General features: G+C 50.2%; 1 protein-coding gene across 1 annotated transcript; it reads left to right on the top strand.

Annotated features, from left to right (window-relative positions):
- The first annotated feature begins 971 nt into the window (after positions 1-971).
- Positions 972-20,493, top strand: LOC120950634 (wiskott-Aldrich syndrome protein family member 3). Its single transcript, XM_040368826.2, has 4 exons — positions 972-1,446; positions 14,393-14,579; positions 15,563-15,667; positions 19,873-20,493. The coding sequence occupies exons 1-4, from the start codon at positions 1,438-1,440 to the stop codon at positions 20,196-20,198; spliced, it is 627 nt and encodes a 208-aa protein (XP_040224760.2). The 5' UTR covers positions 972-1,437; the 3' UTR covers positions 20,199-20,493.
- Positions 20,494-21,852: the final 1,359 nt, after the last annotated feature.

Below are 21,852 nucleotides of genomic sequence, written 5' to 3'. Positions count from 1 at the left end.
TGAACACCTCCGCCAATATAGAACCCGACAGTTCGACTCGATGAATCAACAGAACGTGTAACGGAACGCGGATCTAGGAACAAACGGCCCATGCACACTTCCGCACGTTTGCCATACGTGAAGGGAGGAAGTAGTTTCCCTGTGGGTGTTAACTACCAGTGAAAAATGATCGGGGACGATCCTCGATTGAACCGCCACTCACAATCCAGTCGACCGCACACGGGACAGCATGTACGTTCTAATGTGCCTTCCGTAGGGAAGTTTGGGCTTCAAGGTCGTATACTCTGATGCTTTAACTCTTGGCCCTGTTAACTGCTCACTGTGTCTCACAGCACCGGCGGGCGCATTGACTGCTGCCATTATTCCGGCGGTATGGGGATCCGGGTTCTGGATCTGGAACCCCCATGCATGGCCGTCGAGAACGTTTTTCAAGGCAACGGCAAAGGGGGAGACTATAGTGCCTTCCGAAGAGCTAGAAGTCACGTACGCCATAGGCTGGCCGGATCGTGCACGAGATGGCGCACATTCGCTCTCACGAACGTTCGGTCTTCTCTCGGAGTGTAAACATTTTGAGCAGCGATCGGCCAATTTTAAATCATATACGCTGGTAATGAATTCGAGCAAAAATAAACTTTTTGTGTGTATTATTTTTGCTGCTAGTAGCATAAAAAAGTATCTGTAATTTACCACCTCCTTACTTCCTTACTCATTTGCAATCCGCTTGGTAAATTCTCCTGGCAAGAAGGTGATTAAATTGTGTTCGCGCATTTCCTGATTTTTCGCATACCCGTTCTCTCGCTCTCGCGTAACAACAAAAAACAAAGCGGCCGCTCACAAAGCTCTCCCACTTGCTGGGGTCTCTCTATTTCTCTACCCGTTCACCCGAGATCCGAAAGCCACGGCTTCCCCCATCTCGATCACTCACAATGTCGGCCAGAATCGCCACAGCTGAGGGGGCTGACTGAAAGCTCGCGCTCGCTCTCGTCGCTCTCGCGGCAGCTCATCGCGGAACCGAAACCGAACGGGCGGCGGGAGCGTAGATTTGGCGCGTGCTTTGCCAGCCCTGGGGCCTTCCCCCCTTCAACCCGTTTCGTTGCTGAGCGGGTTGGGCGGCCGACGGACGCGGCCCCGCTGGTACTGGTCGAATGTATAAAATCACTTCACGCTGGCTACCGACCGATCATTCCACGCTCAGTGCTTCAGCAGCCAGGATCACACCGTCCTAGTCTTCCCCAGCTCCCCCCCAGCTTGAAAGGTTTGCCTGTGTGAACTCAGATTTCCCGGTGCCTTCCACTCTCCATCCCACCTCGCCAACACGTCACTCGATCGTGTGTACAGCAACTCCAGCAAGTGTCCCGAGAAACGGCCGGAAGAGTGAACTGTGATACCTTCGTGTAGTGATTGCCGCAAGTTTAAACACACAAACCAATCATCAAAATGAATCTAGTAAGTTTTTTTTTGTCATGCGAACGTTGTAGTTGTTGGCATAGGTAGCGTACTAAGTGTAAAACAAACGTTTGTTTGTCGCCTTGTGAATGGAGTAAAAAGTGTAAAATAGTGAAACTCTTGAACAGTTGGAAGTCGAACGGTTAAGCAGCGGTTTCATTGGTGATATTAGGCCCGTATGCGGCGTCAATTTTCCCTTTGCCTCATTGCTATTGAAGTGAGGGGAGCAGTGTGCCCTCTGCTCAACGGTAAACGGTAAAGGCACGGTGCAGAGCAAGCCGGGCAGCGAAGAGTGATAAGCAGCAGACAAAAGGGGAAGCTGCTTTCGGCAGTTTGTAGCACAAAACCCAATGAACTGAAGCCCATCTTCACCGCAACATAGCCGATAGGCTCGGTTTTATGTTTTTTTTTTGGTTTCTTCATACTCTCTACTGGATATTGTTTCCTAATTTTGTTTTTTGGGGAGAAACACTCCTCTCCTAATCGCTCATTTTGTCTTTCCTGTGTATTTGTGTGCGTGCGTGCGTGTTTTGTACCAGTGTTTGCGTGATTAGTTGCTGTGTGAACGTGCGTGAGCTCGATGGCTCGATGAAATTGCCCGAAAAACAAACACCAATCCGGCACACAGCGAAGCCATCTTCAGCTTTGCCGTGACGTGAGCGTTTGCCAAGCGCGAGTCTTTTCATCCTTCCGAACCCGCATTGATCGCTGTGTGGCTGTGTGTGCACGATAGTAATAATCACACAAAAAATGGCATAAGAAGAGCAGGGCCCATTAGGGCGGGAAGGCACTCACCTGTTTGGTGCAAAGCTGAAGCTCGACGCTTTCAATGAGGGAACGATCGATCGATTAGCGGCCACTTCCGGGGAACAGTTGGCGAGGGCAGACCTCATTCATGCACACCTCCTCCCCGGATGATCGAACCGATTGCTAGCACCGTACCCCATGCTCGAGGTAACGGAGTGCTTGGCGCCAACAGATTGACCTTAACGCGTCACGTTTCACGGGACGGCTTACCCGGGAAATCTCAGCTCCGCGCGGGTCGATTCATTCGCAGCGATCGTACAATCGTTTTCCCAGCCCAAATTGTGGCGCCGGTTGATTGTGCACCGGAAGCGGGCGTTTCTAACCGATGCCGTTTATTCCCGCTCCCTCAAAAAAAGGTTCGCGGATAGCGTTAACCCTTTAGCTTATTAAATTCCCCGCCCTCGAAATTGGCTCATTTTCATGGATTTTCATAGATGCAAGCTGCATGAGAAGAGTTGCCGTGCGCCTCCCGGGGATTGCACCTCCCAATTGGTTTGATTTCCTTTTTCCAAGGTTTCCCATTTTGCGATCCACCCGTCTCGATCGCTGTAAACAATCAACGGCAAACAGGCCGTAAACAACGAAGTTCACTTGAAAGTGCAAGAAAAAAAAAATCATGAAACATGATCAAACACAACAAAAACATGAGCAACAACAACCAGTTGTAAGGTTAGTCTGTTTCACTTGTCTGTTTACGCGCACACCAATTTCACACACACACACACACACACACACACACACACACACCAACATGTGCCCATGGCCCGGAAAGACAGGTTTGGCAGTTGTTTATCATGGGGCTGGGTGGTTGAGCATAATGGAGAACAGAAAGGAACAGAGCGGGTTTGATGAGCCTGGTTGGCCATCGATTCGATGTTTGGCGTCGTAGCAGACCCCGAACGGTCTGGCGGGGCCATTTTTGTTCCAAAGCCAAATTTTGCAGGTTACCACCGTTTTGTACACAATAATGCCGATTTATGGCCATTTAGCAACTCGGCCGAACGCGGCGCTCGTTCCAGTATCTTATTTGATCTTGAGATCGGTGGCAATCGGGGGGTGCCAATTTTGCATTGCAAAACATCATTTTCCAGCCACTGGGCTCATTCTCTCCAGCCCGGCTCAGTTCTCATGCGCCCCGCCCCCAGCAGCATGGCTTGATTAACTCTGTTTGCCCACCATTGATGCGGGTGACACCAATTCCCGCCGGTCTAATACAGTCTAGCACACTTTTGATCTCGATCACCGTCCCGACACGGTTTCGGTTTCGATCGTACACGGCCGGTTTGGAATTGGGGTTCAAAATTTATCGGAATCCGGTACCATATTTCATGCAGGTGAGGTGACAAAGGGCTCGCTCCGTGAAATATTTCCCACACGGCTCGGAAACGTAGAAAGGGAAATTTTGATTAATAATTTCTAATTAGCATACCGCGTTTGTGGGCCGCATGCCGAACGTTTCTTCTCTCCTTTGCCTTGACATGACACCGGAAGCGTCTGCGTCTTCGGCTTCGGAACCGGCCATTATACGTTTCCCGTTCGATTGATACGATCGGTGCGCGGAGCTTTCGAAAAGGGTAAAGAAATGCTTCCGAATGCCAGCGGAATAACGAGAAGGGCCCGGCAGTATATACACGCAACGTAGGGAAGTGTCACTTGTAAACGATAATACATCCAGGTGGCGCTGGTTGGTGCGGTCGTACCCAGCATCATATGATGCGGTGCGTAGTGCCACACAAAAAAAAAAGAAAAGAAAAAACAGGTAAACAGTGCGGCGGCACGCGCTGCGGACTTCATTTTCCCTTTTATTTTCCTGCAACTACTATCACCGGTTCGACGGCAGTAAAGAGCACGTGTAAGGAACCGGTTTGGAGGTGCAAGTGGAGAGAAAAAACACACACATTCACACATACAGGCACGATGCATCGGATGACGGAGTCAAGATTTCCCTTTTTCTTTTTGGCACGACCGCGCGCTTAAACCGAGACTGGCCCACGGTTGCACTCGGATGCGAGTTTCCGCGAGGCGCTTCGGCAGCATTTACCCAGCAAGCAACACCGATCCGCGATGGTTTTTGACCTTTGTGGGCCCCTAGGTGGAGGAAGGAAGGGAACAGAACTGGGTGGAAACCGAAATGAAATAAAACGAAAAAAGCAGAAGATGAAGAGAAGAGCAAAAAAACGACGACAAAATCGAGAGTGAGCCGTTAATTGTCATTATGGAATCAGCGAGGCGGACGGTTTTCCGTAGCCTTCGAGTCCGTTTGACCTTCAAGTAACGGAGTGGTGGTGGTGGTGGTCGCGCGGTCGCGCTTACATTCCGATCGTCGCAAGTTCAAAATGGAGGTCAGGCGGTGTGGTGTTAACGCGTGTGTGTGTGCTTTGGTGCACGGATACGCACTCGACACACATGACAACCGCTTCGAATCGGCGACGCATCTCCATCGCTGTATCTTTCTTAATTAAGGCACATTAGGCCGGCCGCGGGGCACCCGAAAAACGCGCGCGCGGAAAAACTTTGCCGCTTCACGTTCCGTGGGCAAACACCTTACAAGCTCCCCTCCATCCCCTTCCCCACCCCTCCGGAAGCTGACACCGATCCGATAGGTGATGCGTCATTGACATTGATTTTATGATTAGACGGTCGTGTGCTGCCAAACGAAACAAATCTATTTGAAAAAGTGTGCCTCCCTTTCGGTAGCAATTTTGCTGCCAGCAACTTTACGAAGGGCATCGGGGCCAGACCCTACTGCGGGGTTGATTCGTCACAATTTGTGACGCCATGCTTTGCAGCACGAGAGGAAGCGCGCTGCCGCTACTGTTGGGTCAGTAGTACGGAAGCATGACTGCAGCTGAGTAGATTGCAGATGCCAACAAAGCGATCGTAAGATGTGATGGGTTCCGCAGTTAATAGACAGTATGCTACCACCCGTTGCAGGGACGGTCAATAATATGCAAATAACTGCCAGATAATTGAATAAATCATACACGTTTAAAGGCCAGAGTAAAAGTTGCTTTACTAAACAGCGTGTGTTTAAATTGATAATTTGGGCACCATTAAGATATACAGCGAAGCGTGGCATGCACCCAAAAAAAAACATCAACCTCCCGGCACTAATGCGTGATAATCGCGTTAAATACGTGCGGTCCGTACCGATCATTCGAAGCGTGAAGAAGCGCCCAACAATGACGCACCGTTTATGAATGCATACACAAAAGACTTCAACTCGCGGGCACGCGTTTTAAGCGACGAACCTTTGCCTTCACACCCGTACGAATGGGCCCGTAACTTTGGAGCAAACAGTTGCGATGTGGAATCGTGAAGTGCTACCCTTTGCGCCAGGTGGGCAGGAGGGGGTTCAAGTGGCCGCACCGAAGAGGCTAATGATTTCCAGTTTTCCCTTTTATCTGGCTAATTATGGGCAGTTTATGGTAAATGAGGATTAGGCCGCGACTGTTGCGGGGTGAACGTGCACACCAGAAAACTGCCATTTTCCCTCCGATGGCAATGGGTGGCTTGCGATCGATGTAAACAGACAGGTGGTGTGGAATGAAACGTGGCGAAGGAAATGACAGTAATTTGATCCAGCACCTACACTCGATCGAAGGGAATCTCATCGTCATCGACAGCGCCGAAGATGCAATCCGCATCAGCTCCATCCGTCCCTGGTCGTTCAGGCTGTGAGCTAACTTCCGCACAAGCACACCATGTGAACGATATTGAAATTGAGCTTACACAGCTTGCTTGCAGCGATTGGACGCGATTGGATGATGTGCTGCATTCTCCCTAAGGCTGTAGGGCGTTCCATTTCGTACGCTTTCCTGTCCGGTTGGCCTTTACGGCGTCGAAGTCAAAGGAGGAAATTGTGTGCCGTCCTCGAAAATGTGAAATTGTTACTTCATATCATGATTTTCTCATCCCCGGCGCAAAGCTGCTCATTTTGGGAGCATTTGTTTTGTTCTATTGTGTGCGCTTGGGCTGCCGTGTAGTAATTTGATTATCGTTTGCACGGCGTTTGCGTTGAGTTCATTATCGTGCCGTGCTGCAGACGACTCATCTTTTTCCAACCACACGCCCCAGCTGGCAATTTGTTTTGCTGCACTGGCGGAAAATCGCGCCCCATATAATCAGCCGCTCCCGAAGCAACAATCGCGCCCAAATTCGGTTCCACCTGCGCTTGGCATGGCTGCACAAATTCGAGCGTTACACGCGGAGGAGTTTCGGTTCGACTTTCGCACGATGAATGCGAATGCGCGTAGCATTTTTATGATTTTTCCCCCCGCCGCAAACTACTGCACTGCTCAATTCCGAAAGTACGTGCCCCGACCGGGCAAGGTTAGTGGCCCGGGCGAAGAAACGAAATGAAATGAGTAAAACAAAAACAAAAAAAAAAAACACATGAAAAAACTACGCCCATAAATCTTCGAATGTATTACAACAATGCATTCGTCCGCCGACCCGACAATCGAATCCCGAGAGCAATCCAGCGCATGAAGTGTTACGTCAAAAATTTGCAAGCTGTGTTGCGCATAGTGCTCTGCTCGATTTGATTAACGTGATGGTGGACGCGCGGCACGCGCAAGAATCTGCATGGCCGGGCAAGGAGTGTTCGAAAGCTATCGGTCCCGCACACACACGCACACCTTTTTGGCGGCGTGCGATAGCGATCAGCTGTAAAAGGCAATTAATGCTTGAACACGTTCGTCGCCATCGCCGCAGCCCATTCCCCATTCTGGTGCGCAACCAGAGTGACCGTGCCCCAGTTCGGACGGTGACCATGTCCGGTCCCGCTTGGGAAAGAAGATAGCCCACACAGTGTGTGTGTGTGTGTGTGTGTGTGTGTGTGTGTGTGTCTGTGTGTGTGTATGCGCACATGATTTCCTGGCCCCGTTTTCCATTTCGATTTCGATTTCAGGCTCGGAATGCCACGCAATGCTGCGCGTTTGCGGACGTCCCTATAATTTATAGCGCACGGCATTCTTTGCGTGCCCATGGCAGGGTTTCCCATCGTGGACCGTTGTTTCGGATACTTCGGTTTGCTTAAAATTCCGTTCCGTTCGATCGATCCCCCTACGCAACACCCGGGACACAATGTGACCGATTGGACGCGGCCAAAGCAAATCGTCTAATGACGCAACTGGTTTCGGCTTTTTGCTGCACTGGCGGGAGTTTGGGCTGGAATGTGTACTTCCTCAATTAGATGCGGCTCGGGCAAACGCATTGGCCATTTTGCGCCCCCATCCTCCTCTCGTGCCTTTCTCTTGCTGCAACTTGCACTTTGCAGAAAAAAAACATCCCCCCCCATGGAAGACAATTATTTGCTAACGCAAGCCGTAGGAACAAAATACGCACGCGATCGTTTGCTGTTTATCGCGCTCACAAGGGTTAGTGTGGTTAGGGTGGCACTACTTCCCCCCTTGGACCAACACCTGGCGAAGGGAGATTTTAATTTGATGCTGTAAATGCAAGCGTGTAACGTTGCGAGCTGCTTTAATCTGAGCACCGTTTCCGAGCTGGGCCCGAGCCGTTATAATTAACCGCTCACGCACACACGCGCACACATCTTTCCGGCTTGTAGCAAGCATCCTTGAACCGGGAAACGCGCAAACACGACACTAAGCCGTCGTAAATGTATCTCAAGGGCGGCCAGCAATGGTGCCAGATGCTGCGGTGCGGGAAATCTTGCGTCCGAGAACATTTGCATTCCGTGCCCCGACAGCGGAGAACCACATTTGCCGTTCCGGTTACGTTTATTCACCTCTAGGGCACAGCAGAACCCGCTTCTGTGTGATTGAACAGATGGAGATTAATGATTTGTTGGGGAGGGAGGAATAAAACAAACCAAACAGTTCCACCGTGATCGATCGTGGACCTGTTGCAAGTGACAGATGGAGTGGAGCAAATGACATGAAACACACACACTCCGCGAAAAGCGAAAGGAAGAGCGGCAAAGGCACAGCATTTAAGTACAATTTAATCGCCATTATTGCTCTCCCACCACTGCTTTGAGTGTGTTTGTGTGCGTTTTTTTATTGCCGTTGTTGATAAATGATCGTCGAGTTGAAGATGGACCCGCGCATCGCTCCATACAGGACCTTGACTTTCGTGAGCGTTTACACGCGTAAGGACGCGAGCGCGAGATCGAGTGGCCGTTCGGGGGGCCTCTCATCATATTCGTTCGTTCGTGCGCGCCAGGAACCGGGGCGGAGCAAGGAGCGGATCATTAAAAGCCTACCTGACCGTGCGCTCCTTCCAAACCTGCACCCCTGCATCCGATTGACGGTGGCAACGTCTGGCCTTCGGCGGTTCGATCCGATCCGAATTGTGGGCCAGAGTGTCGCACTGGACCCGCACTCGAAGCACTCTGGCCGAATTGCGGTTTCGTAATTTTTTTGTAACGGAACCAACGGCAAAAACATACCGCGGGGTGGGTGGGTGTGAACATTGTAGGTGTGTGATACGCGGTGCCGGAGATTTAAATGAAGTTTGAACACTTCTACCGTGGCCGGCCGTCTCTGGCGGCGGTGGCGTCGTCGTACGTGATCGACGGCTGGGCGAAAATTCCTAAATGAAGAAGGCAAACGTTCACGTCAGCTTGTCATTGACCGCTTACGTGTGGAGTGGAAAATCTGCTTGAAGTAACGTCACCCTCCCGCAGCCATCGCCGCTTCGAGCTGGCTGACTAGCGGCGGGTTCTACTTATGCCGAACACATACACACAACTCGAGAGCGGTTTGTGGGTCAAGTTTGCACAGCTGATCGGGGAGGGGCTCTGCAAAAAAAAACTGTGTGCCGTTTGCTCCCCCCTCTCCCCCCTGCAAAACCCCATTTCACCCTCGTCTCGGCTGGCCAATCAAACCCGGAGTGCCGGAGCCAATTAAAATGCATTACACTCGAAACCGCGGGGCCGCGTGCGCTGGGAAAATGGACCGTCCGTTCGGCCCACAGCCAGTTTGCTTCGGCACACACACACACACACACACGGCTGGGAAGCGAACTTTGAAGCCGCTTTGCTCGTGTGGCCAATTGGTTTCTGAGGTTTGCAAAATGCGCTGTGACAATTGGCCACTGGACTGGGCGCCAACCGACCGACCGATCGACCCGGTGCGCGAGTGCTGTGCAAATAATAGCTGCAAAAGACCGCGCTGGGTCTGTCAAGCTGTCACACAGGGTGCACAGCTTTTGGTGCACGGAAATCACGCCGGCTGACCATGGTCTGGACTGTTGCGGCCGGTTCGGAAAGCGTGTTTCGCGTAAAGTATGGAAAGTGGTTCGCGGCGCAACCACAGTGGCCCAGCCGGATTAGTGTCGTCATGTGCCGCGTCGTCATGTGCCGTCCGCTTCCTTCCAGGAAACGGTCGGTCCGAAACGGTAACAACCGCCTGGCCAGGATCGCCACTTCTCGCATGGTCGCTTTCGGCGACAAGTGTGTCGTTTTGTCGATGTGAGCGTTTTTGCATAATTTTCGCACCGAAGCAAATAGCACCCGATTCGTTCGGCTAGTGCTCGGCGCTACCTGAAAATGCGACAAACAAGACATTGATGATCGTAACGAAAGGCAAAAAAAAAAGAGAAGAAACAGAAGTAACGTAGAATGCGACAAGTTTACGGTTGGCGGCGTTTCACAATCCACTTTGCGTCCCGATCAAACGGCTCACACACACACACACACACATGCTGGCCATGGGATTTTAACAACCGTCCCATCACACATCGTTCGATGGCAGCTCGATTGCCAACTAACGGACTCTATTAACGACACTCGATCGGGGTGCCTTTTTTCTTCTTCTCTGTACTTGGCCAAACGACCATTCGGGACGGGGGAGGGCTGTGGAAGGGCAATATATGAGTTATTGCTTTCCGTTGTGTCCGGAGGGGGAGCTGTCAAGGGAGGGGGACAAGAACAGCTGGTAATAAATAGATCGTAATCGAAGTGTATACATTCAGGCGCTCGAAACAGCAGCACACCGCGTGTGACGTAAAGCACCGAGCGCACATAATGAAGCAAAAAAACAGGCCAAAGTCAACCGAGTCCGCCTCCAAGTAGCTGTGCGCGCTCTGTAGCAAAAGAATGTCATTAACGTTTGCCGGTATCAAACCCTCCGCCCCTGCGTCTCCGCTCACGGTCGGGTTGACGGCTCTGATGCACTTGCGGAACCTGCTGCCGCTGCACCAACAACCGTTCCAACCGTCGCGCGGACAACAGAGACCTTGCCCAATGTAGGTCAGTCGGCGGGTATCGGTCACCACCGGAGAGCCCTTCCGTGAGCGCTTCCCAAAAATTTAACCAGCTCATAAGCAACCCGAACCGCGATCTTTGGATTGGCTGCCGCTGCTGCTGCTGATTGCCTTCGAAGTCGACGACTGTCATTCTATGAAAGTGCAGCAACGATCGTGTTTTGTTGTTTCATCTTACCACTTCACCGTGACGCACTTAGTTAACACGGGCTGTTGGCAGGCAGGGAGACGAAGGCTTGAGAGGGGAGGAGGGGGGAGGGAGGAGGGACAATAAAAAAGAGCTTTATTGAAAAATGATGAAATTCCAGCAGAATTGAACAAGATTCCTTCCTCGTGTTTGGTGGGCGGCGGGCGGATCAACATACAAGAGGGTGGTGTGACGGGCGAGTTTTTACAAGACCCCAGACAGCCTCAAGATGAAATATTATGCAATTGGATCGTGTTGGCCGGTGCCGACCGACGGTCAGTAAGAGGCACCAGCACCAGGGGCCGCACACAGTATTGGTTTTGCGGGGCGGCACGTGTGAGAGAAAGAGAAGGCACCCGAGATTGAGAAGACAGGGTAATATTGGTCGGTGGCGATGATCACTTTCATGCTTCATGTTGAAGATGGGATGGAATGAAGGGGGACGCAAGCGGGAATTCTACTGCCACCGATCACGATCGACGCTGTGCTGTACCGGTGTGTTGCTGTAACCTGTCAAAGTGTCAACTTGCGCCCGACAAACTGCCTGCCCTCCCCGTGGCAGCTCGATCACGATTAGAACGAACTCGGCCCCGGGTTTGATGTTGCTGTTGATGATACGGAAATGGGAGACGCAACCAAATGGGAGTTTCGGTATGCTTCCCGCACGCATGTGGGAGCGTATGGTGCGTCCTCGCAGGCGCTAGTGGAGGCTGGCGATGAAACCCCGAGACGGTACACTAATGGCCAACTCCACCGCGTGTGCGCAACACCCGAACTGAATCTGGGTCCGTCTGTCAATTAAGGCTCGGGCTATTGATCATCATCAGATTTCGGTAGTCGTGGTATGTGTGTGTGTGCAGTGAAGAATTTCGCAACGATTCGAGCGAAACTGACAAACAGGAGGAAAAAGCTCTCCATCCCCCTCCTCTAGTGCGATATTTTGCCTCATGGTAGAATTTATTTCTAGACTCCCAACCAGCGTTTAATCACATCATTTGTTACGCAAGCGCCAACACGTGGTTTGCTGCCGAGTTTCTGTGCCTCTGTGTGTGTGATACTGCGCATTCACTTTCATGTTTTCGGCGCTTAATGGTTTCGATTGCCCGAGGAGGGCTGGTAGCAATCACACACACGCTTCACCTTCATGGTAGCGCTCCCGGTGGAATCCCTTAAAAAGCTGCTACTTACCGCACTTGCCGTCGCCGCCTTGCAGCTGCCGGCAGGATGATGGAGGGGCCGAGACAAGACGCTTACCAGCGGCAGCCCTAACCAATTTCTCAATCCCGCCAGGCACTATTATCTGGATGTGAGGTGTTGTTTTCCTCCTCCTTTTATGCACCATTCCCGCTGCTCCGTCTCTGCTTGCTTTTGCCCGGTGTGTAACTGGTGCGCGCCGGAATTATGGCATAACGAGCAGATACCGTCAGCCGAGAGACTCGCGCACACAAAGCAATGGCTATCGGTCGTTCTTGGCACGATTCCGGTGCTGTGCACCGGCTAGAATATCTGGTAGGCAAATTAGACCACCCCGCGCTGTAGCCACAAAGGCAAACTAGGTCACCGTTTTAGCGCCGCCCTTCTCCCTGCCCGACCAACCCCAACAGAGGAAGGAGCGCACAACTAAAACTAGATCGATCGTGCAGCATTAGAGCTGTTTTTTCTACTCTTTTCTATGTACGTTACTCACCCAATTCTAGCACACCGAGCTAGTGTAGACACTCGCACGTGCTACATTGTGTCGGAGATCTGGTGCCTCCGTTTTTCGCCCACCCACTAGCCCGCGCAGTCTGCCAGCAGCTGTAGCAGCAATAGACGTAACGGAATGTGAGCACTGGCTCCAACCTGCAACCGGTGTGGCACGAGTCGCGTTCGTTTGTTTGAAGAGCGTTGTTGTCTTCCCCACTTGCTATCGGACTGCACGGAACCGGACTACTCCGAGCATACCGCCCGTCCACACCGGGTTTATGTGACTTTCGCTTTCGCTCAACATCCGACAGTCGATAGCTGGTCGGAACTGGTTGCACGCCAATCCAGCGGAGCTCCCGCCTGTCCACACAAAACCGTACTCCAGCTGGACGTACTTGTAACACATCCGTACAGATACAGCGGGTACTGCCCTGTGGGGGAAACCGGCGTCTCAGATCAGTTCGATACGCGCAAGAGAGCGGGAGTTAATGGGCTTTGTGAAAAGAAAGTGAGATCTTCGCGCACACATGAATGAGCCAGCCAAATTGGCCGATCCGTCGGGGATGGAGGCCCAAAAATCCAGTTCACCCAAAACAACGGCCAGGTGGCCAGTTTATGATCCCCAGGCTTCGGCGCGAGCTTCGATCGAACGTGTTTTGTTTCGCGGGGCGTTTTCACTGTTTGCCAATCCGCAAATCGGTTTTCACACATCGCTAACCGGCTGGCTGGGTTTTATGTCATCGCGGAAAGCATCGGCGGCTGGCTCCGCGATACGCAACATACGAAAACCCCCTCAGCGGCCGGAGAGCGATCGGTCTGGTAAAAAAGCGTGTGCATTGATGGACCGGTGGAACGCCAAACGTGAACAAATTGAAAGCCAAAGCTTAAACAACAACAAGTCTTTCCGGGCACGGCGACGGCGGCAGACAAATCCCATTCAGTAAAGAGCAGCTTAGATGGTAAAAAGAATAGGCAAATCATCGCATGCGTACGACTCTTCTGTACGCTTGTCGATACGGATCGGTTTCCTCTGAACCGATTCAGAGGATTGAACCGTATGCTGTTCCGGGAGCTTTTGTGCCCGGATAGCAACAATTAGCAGCGCGTGAGACGGTGTGCATTTGAATGCATATTAATCATCACGCTTGCCTAATGGGTGCCTTTCAGGTGCGCCTCCGTCTCGGAAACGGTGACCATCGAAAAACCCGTCAGCTCAGTCAGCCCTCGTTTTTATTGATCCCCTTTTATTCGATCTCGTACCATTCGCTAACGATCGAACCGAGAGTATGCGATGGGCCGGGCTTAGGGGCACAATAAACGGCTTTTCTTTAATTAAATGAGTTTCATCATACGCAGCGCGCCGATGCGCCACCATCAATCCAACGCGCATAATTAGGCGCATAAATTGGGTGTGCGCGCGATCAAACGAGCGCGATACCGACCACCGGTCGTGGTGGTGAAAATTGCCCAAAAAGAGCCCGTTTATCATCTAGTCAATTAGAGCAGTGTTTGGTACAATGTTCGTTTGTTCTCTTAGGCAAGCGGTTACAACCAACAAAGCTATCATTTTCCACGCAGCGAGTGATTTATTCTGAATGGACAATCGGGGTTTCGTTAGCTAACAATTCATTAACAGCTATTCTCGTTCGTTTCTATCGCTCATTGCAATCTTTCGTTCTTACCGTTGCACCGAACAGTGGGGGATTAGATATGTCTAATTTGACCTTATTTTGATAGTGACGTTATCGTTTGGGTATGGCGAAAAGAGCTTGCAACACGTTTCGTTTTGTTTTTTTTTTGCTGTGAACCATTCCCAAACGCGAAATGGTCTATAATTGACCCATCATTTGCGGCATCATCTCATCTGCTCGATTATTATGTGCTGTTTTTTTTTGTTTGTTTGTTTCTCACCACTTTTCCTATGTACTGTAGCTCTACTTTTGATCATTACGATCGTGATGTTTTGTTTTCCATGATCATTTATCTCACACTCTCTTTTCTTTCTCTTTCTATCTCTCCTCTCCTCCTCAGTTCACCGTGTTCTTCGCCCTCGTCCTGGCAGTGGCCACCGTCGCCGGCCAACGGTTCGGTTTCCCGCACACGTCCCAGTTCGGGCTCGCCTCGCTGACCGGTGACTTCGGTGGACCGAGCGCCTTCGGTGGACAGGATTTGTCAGGTACTTTGAACGCTGGTATCAGAGATCCGCGACAGAACCGAGGTGAGTGGCTTACAATTTCCGGTGTGGGTGGGACGAATGGGGGTTTCGCGGCAAAGGGTCGCGATTCGGGCGCGATCTTGACACGCGGGAAAGTCGAGCTCTATTATTACGTCCAGGAGTGTAGCGAAACGAAGGAACGATGGCAGACTTCCCCTTTCTGGGCGAGGGATGGAGCCGATCACCATCACGGCAAGGTTCCCAAACAAGGTTTGACGTAAGCACGCGGGACCAGTAATTTGCATCGCATTCGCGGGAGTGTGATTTACGCGGCTGCCAACAAAACCCAACGCTGACGGTTGTAGTTGTTAGCATAAGTTGAGCTGTCTTCGGTACACCCGGTACACCTAGAATCGGATCCGTAGCATAGTGTGTGACCTTTAGCGAGGGGCAGTTGCAGTTCGTCCCATTCCCGCGGTGTTTTTTTTTTCCATTCCCTTCCCTACCTTCTATCCATGCTGACCGGTTTTCCCTATCCCCCACCCCCCGGCTAACGACGGGTTTTTTTTTTGTGTGTGAGGTTTTGTGTTGTGAATTTGGACAAACTAATCGGAAAAAGGCAGTGAATGGCAGAGAGAAAAGCTGAACCGTACACAGCATCGCGCATTAAATTGCCGTCGGGCGAGCAATGATCGTTATTTGCATTTGACGGCACCGTACAAGGCGCTAAGTATACGGTTAACCGGTACGGTAGTTGACATTTAAGGGTGGCTCGGAGTGTTATTGCCTGTGCAGTAGATTGGACCGGCAGACAGCTATAGATAGTCGTAGTGGAGCAGTGGTTTGGAGTGAACGGGCGGCCGGGTTGCCCCGTTGAGTCGGGATCCTGCTGTCGGAAAGGAGAGGATTTCTATCTAGTGTTTTGAGATTAGCGTTTGTTTGGGGTATCATTTTGGTTGTTTGTTTGTTAGATACGCTAGACTACAGTTTGTATTGCTTACTACATTCTAATGGATGCGTCTTTTCCCTCGTTCCCAATTCCGCAGGACCCGTTGTGTTCCCGCCAGCGCCCGCCGATGCTCCAGTTGAGTCGAGCGGAGTGATTGTTGGTGCTTCCGGATACGGTTTCGTGCCACCGAATACGCCCCAGAGTAAGAACGAATAATAATTTCGAGCGTTGGCACCTTCATTGGGCAAAACAGCAAAACTACTACTACTACTACTACCACACACCCACTAACACATTGGCCCCCACCGCCTCTTTGCCGACCAATAATAGGGGGTTCGTCGCTTAGACGAATAACTGTTTTGTGATATGCTGCTATTACTACTTGTACTACTACTACTACTACTACTATTACCACAATTACTACCACATCTGCATCGTTCTGCCACTAATAAGCTACCCTTCCTTCCTATGCTAACCTTAACTCTCTGCCGCCGTGATGCTCGCCACGAAAGCGTGTAAGCGAAGCGAGGGAACACACACGCCGTGGCCTGACCCTCAAAAAAGATCGAATGTTTGCCTAACGCAAGCGCCGCGAGAAGGGAGGGCAAAAGAAACAATCAAAAAAATCCGTGGGACAGCGCACAATGTACATAGGTGCACGGAGAGATAAACCACGCGCACAAGCTGCGTTTTCGATCTAACCCCAAAAAAAAAAATACAACAACGGTACATGCCGAAGCTTTCAATTAATTCCAACCCTAATGAGCTAGGAACGCGCTTGGCCGGGAGACCTTCTCGGCCTGATACTAATCGCATGCAGACTGAACCAGCAAGCCCTCCACATCCGCCGAACGAAAGCATTTAGTATCGCCCCGCTCCCGGCAGAGATGTGCAATGTGTAAACGTGGGAAGGAATTCTTCTAGTAAATATGCACCTACTCGTGGCAGCTCTGCGTCACTGGCCACACGACAGGCCAGTTCCGTTTCTCTTCAGATTGCCATCTAACTAAACAGGCGTGCCGGGCGGATAGTTAACACAATGCTACCCGTTCCTGTCCCGCTGCCTATTCCGTCGCTTAGTTTGCTGTTAACCTATTTTAACCAATCGCGTGCTGATCCCCGTAGTACCTCCCGCAGCACTAACCACGCGTCTGTGTAGCCGCGTTTCTAACGCTTTGGCGCTGCTGCGCCGCAACGGATCCGTAACGTGATACTCATCCATTGAATCTGCTCCCCCGTCTAGATTACTACTAAGTCGTCCTACGTCCTACGAAGCATCCGCAACCTTCCCCGTCCAACACTATCCATCCTACCACCTCGTTCCCTCCAGCTTCCTTCCAAGCAATCCAAGCACCGTGCTCCAATAGACCTATTCCTCTTGCAACAATGCAACACTGCAAGCGGACCCTACTGGTGGGCAATGATGGGGAAGGTAAAGGGATCTGTGATGTGATCTCCCAAACCAAAACCCAAGTCGACCGGAAAACCCATCAGCCGATCGGGTCCACTAGGATGCTTTATATACATATATATGTGTGTGTGTTTGCGAGTAGATTTGGATGTGACTAATGCGAAAACAACTCCCTGTACAAAGAACCAAACCTGCTTCCCGCGTTCAATCCTTCCGCCAATGCACCGATTGTCCAATGTGTGTTTTCTTACCATTTTCCAGATGCGTTGTACCGAAATTTGCGATTCTACTAAGTCAGTGAGGGTTTTTGTAGCGTTTTGTGTGTGTGTGGTTTGCGCACCGAACGATGCGGTGAACTGATCGATATACTTCTGTTGTTAGCTGCACATAGAAGATTTTGTATTCAAAAGTATCTTTCTGCTTTAGACCGTTTACTGCTAGCAAGACGTAGATTAAGGTGTTTACAACTATCCTTCATGAACACAAAAACACAAAACAAACATCGCAGACGGAGTTAGAAGATCACAAAGAAACGCAAAATGCGTCACACATCAGGCAACAGGGTACAGGGTCACCGCGCGAAGTACGCAAAATAGTCCACCAGTCCATCACTACACCGTCCGCGCACTGATCAGGGATAGCGTCTAGCACTGGTTGCTTTTGTTGGTTAGGGATTAGTTTTAGATCGCATAGAAGAGTGCATAGGAATGAATTTGATGCCATATCAAATTTGTTGTTCAAACAAAACCCGGAAAGTCGCCGTTGCGTAGCCGAAAAGGCTCAATGTTTGTGTCCGTGCGAGTACTATTCCAATCAGTTTTTCCACACTGTCACACTGTCAGATGGAAAAGCTCATTGTTGGTATCTTACTTCCCCGAACGATTCGAACGATGAGTGGAGCTACGCATCGGACATTTTACGCTTGTGTTACAGTTAATGCTTTGCGCGTTCAAAATCGTTATTAGCTGCAGTTTCCTTCATGATCACGATCCTCCGATATAGGATAGCAACGCTAGGAGATCAACCCTAACACAGACAGTTAAAGCATTCACTACCACACCCCACGGAGGATTAATATCCGCCGGACAGTATTTATTAGTAAAGGTTAGCGCAACACCAACACCGCTGCCGGTGCTGCCACCAACAGCAACAGCCGCCCGAAGCCACACAACCGATTCCCCCAAAAATGTACAGAACCAACCCAACCCTCCACCACCAAACCAGTATCAAACGGGTAATCCTTCAACAGAAACCACTCCCACACGCGGAAACGAACCAAACCAACCCCGGTCCGTTGAACATATTGTACAAAGAGCAAACACGAGCAAGCACGTCTAACGCACGCGGCGCCAGTTACTTAGCAACAGAGCAACACAGCTGTAACCTGTATAGCCCTCCTAAAATACTATCCTTCATCCCTATCCCCCCTCCCTCTCCTTTTTGTACAAAATGCAATCCTTTAAGTGTGTCTGCTAGGCTAAATGAATGTGTGTGTGTGTGTTGAGCGAATGTGTGTGAGAGCGAGCATTAGAATGTCCGCGAAACAGGTGCGTCCGAGCGCCGGTGTGAGCGAGTGGGATTGAAGTTTCCGTAACACCTGATGGTTTCCCCCATTTTCTGTACGATACTATACACATAGCAATTAATTGGTAACTTAATAAATTATTGTATAAATGACATTTAAGTGTTACGGGTTTGACATGTTTAATTGGGTTTGGGGGTTTTGGGGGGGGGGCGTTTGCCGATGTTGAAATGGGGGACCCGGCGATACGAGTGAACAGGGGACAGGGACATCGGTTTTATCCCGCACGGTTTCTTCTAATCGAAATTCCATCTCAACCGACTGACCACCTTCGCTAATTTAACCTACACCTCCCTCTCCTGTGTAAATATGATCTCTAACTCGTTCTGGCAAGGGGAAGTCGGACTCTGCCGGTTTGTTTCCATCCACCGTTGGCTACAACCCGAGCCCACAACATTCGCACTGCATTTACCGTGTGTTCCCGGACAGTGTTTTCGGTTTTAATGGAGCAGCCCCCTGGCAACAGCACTCACCAGCGTCACATTCTTATGCGTTCGCCCAAGGTCACAAGCGGTCGCAATTTTTCGCTCGTCCACCTCGTCCACCCGGTTCCCCGGGTATCCCCGTTCACTTCCTGCATGTTTAGGGCAGCCGCCAACCGAAGCCTCTCATATGTTCGCCGTGGGGAATGGTGGGCATCGGCGTATGCGGTAATGGGTATTTATATTTTAAAACCGTAACACGCCGCCACAGCTCTTTCGCAATCGCGTGCTGCCAACCGACCGCGAGCTTTGGGGGGGGGGGGCTGATTGGTGGTTTTCCTTCCTTTTTGTCCACTCGCACCACTCGGCGAAGGTGTGCCGCCGCCGCCACAGTAAAACCCGCACACAAAACCCTGCTAGCTTCCTCGTCGTCGCAAGAACGCGCTAATCTTTGGGTAAGATCGCCTTCCTCTTCTGGCGCGCGGCCATCAGTCGCGCTCGATTGTTGCAGTCGCGCACTGCCACCGCTGTGGCAGCTATGCTCTGTAGCGATTGACTTTTTAGTGTCACAGCACAGAGCCGCTGCAAAGTGTCGTTAATAACTGTGATCCTCCCCCGGATGGCGACCCCCGGACCCGTCTCGTTGGTATGCCCACCGCACGGTATGCTGATTGATTGAGCGACTGTTTGTTGTGTAATGGCAAGCTTCTCCCACTATCCTTCTCCGACCCCGTCCCCCCCTTACTGGCTGTCTGCCTTCATTGCATGCCGATGCTGACCACACGCTGACATTGTGTGCAGGTGGCGCAAACATACTGTACATATTACAGGGTGCGAACTAACTCGAGCAACTTGAACTTGTACAGACACGACTTACATCACACGTGCGAATGGAAGATGGAAGGAGGCCCCCCGGTCACCGGGGGGGCTGCCGGGCCGCCCCGAACATGATGACGCTTACGACCACCCACTCTGACTGACCTCGTTTACAGAATTCAGGAAAAAGGCCCCGCCATACCGATATCCGCCAGCGCCCTGGAAGCTGCCCGTTCCGGCCGCCGCCACCACCGGCACCTCGCAGCGGCCCAAGAAGCCCGGCATCGTCAAGCTAACGCCGACCGTTCCGATCGGGAGCTACAAGAAGCCGACGCCGCCCAAGTGGTTCCGGTTCTACAAGGGACCGGGTACGGCGGCCGTACGGAAACCGCCACCCGTGCCCCCGCCAGCACCGCACGGCCTAGGGTACGGTGGGTCGAGTGTGTTTGTCGGCCGCCCGAAAGCGGTTGCCACAAGCGTTAGCTACGCGACGCGACACTAGGCTGCGGACGATGCGGCACTGAGGACACGATGGATGCAATGTACCAAGGACGCGTTGCGGGGCGACCCCGAGAACGATGTACATACGAGCGCAGGAGCAGCTGTTGGCTGGCAGTGAAGTGTTCGCCATTTTACCATTAGAGCAGTAGTTAGTTTGTAGTGACGATCGAAAACGACAACAGATGGACGGATCACTTGATGTTTCCGCTCTGAATTAACCAATGAATATTTAGCAGTGTTGTGTAATACGGTATAGAAGAGTACAAAATAAAGCAATGTTCTTGATATAAAGGTAATCGCTATTGTATTTATTTCTTATTTTCCAAACATTTCCTTGAACATATCACAATATAACAAACTCTGATTACATACTAATCATTTTAATAAATGAAATTCAACTGACTAGCAATTGAGGTGTACACGAATTTCAACAATGCAATTAAATATTTTTAAATTCCTGTACAAAATATGTGTTTTCATTTTTACTGTTTGCCATGCCAATTCTTAATGAGTAAAAAGTTCTTCGTGTAAAAAGAATAAAGTCAAATCCTTAAAAAAAATTTTCTTCTGAAATTAATTTTGTGGTCGTTGGTCCAATCGTTTGCTGCTAAACATGCCAAACTTGATCATAACACTTGTTATAACTCTATTCTTTGGTTCAATAGCACATTGTTTCCTTTCTTCAATCGTTTATTTCACGCTTTGTTAACTTGTCAGATATCAATATTTAATCGTTATAGATACATATCTAGAAGCCTACAAAATTGTTTCATAATAATAACCTTTTTAACACTTTTTATTAGAGGTAATGAATTTCGTGTATAATTATGTTTAAATGTATAATGTTTGAAAGATGAATGTTTCGTGAACAAAAGTGCGTGTTCTTCTACTTCTTTTTTTGGCACAACAACCGCTGCCGGTCAAGGTCTGACTGTACCCACTAGTGAAGTGGGCTTGGCTTTCAGTGACTTTTTGTTACCGTTGCAGCATAGTCAGTCCTACGTATGGGGGCACGGTCTATTCGGGGCTTGAACCCATGACGGGCATGTTGTTAAGTCGTTCGAGTTGACGACTGTACCACCAGACCGGCCCTGGCGTGTTAGTTACTCAAAAATAAGCTATTTCTTTTTCAATTTCCTCTTCATTGTTGGCGTTACCCTGTGAGGATGGTCCAATGCAGCTTTTTGAGGCATATTTTAAAATTTATTTTAATATTCATTCCTTGCAGCAGGGAAATGCTTTGTTTTGGATTCGAACCTCGGCCTTATTTGTATTACATAACAATTTAGGTCTTCTATCTCCCAATGTTCGATTTGATATTTACATTATTTACCCCAGAGGGTATGCAATGCGCACACCATATAAACTATAAGTTATGCAATTCGCAGTACAAGCTGTGCGTCTATCTAGCAATTGTTTGCTCTCTGTCACTCAGCAGTGAGACAGGGTTGCTATCCAAATTTAAGTTAAAAAAAAAAACTCGACAAGACAACTGTATACATGAAATATAACAGAACTCTATCCTATTTTAACTAGATTTCCACATTTATATCATAACCCATTCTTCATAAAACACAGCATATCGAAAAATGTACTTTATTCTTGCAGAAAAGGCATCCTTCTAGAACGGCAACCGAAACATTTAATTGCTGTTA

Source organism: Anopheles coluzzii, chromosome 2 (assembly GCF_943734685.1).
Source record: "Anopheles coluzzii chromosome 2, AcolN3, whole genome shotgun sequence".
In the NCBI taxonomy this organism is placed as follows: Eukaryota; Metazoa; Arthropoda; class Insecta; order Diptera; family Culicidae; genus Anopheles; species Anopheles coluzzii.
This window is presented reverse-complemented; position numbering and strand designations above follow the sequence as displayed.

Excerpts from the sequence above, each read along its gene's own strand:
- LOC120950634 (XM_040368826.2), top strand. Across the intron at positions 14,580-15,562 it reads AGATCCGCGACAGAACCGAG|GACCCGTTGTGTTCCCGCCA; the intron begins GTGAGTGGCTTA and ends CCAATTCCGCAG. Across the intron at positions 15,668-19,872 it reads GCCACCGAATACGCCCCAGA|AATTCAGGAAAAAGGCCCCG; the intron begins GTAAGAACGAAT and ends CCTCGTTTACAG.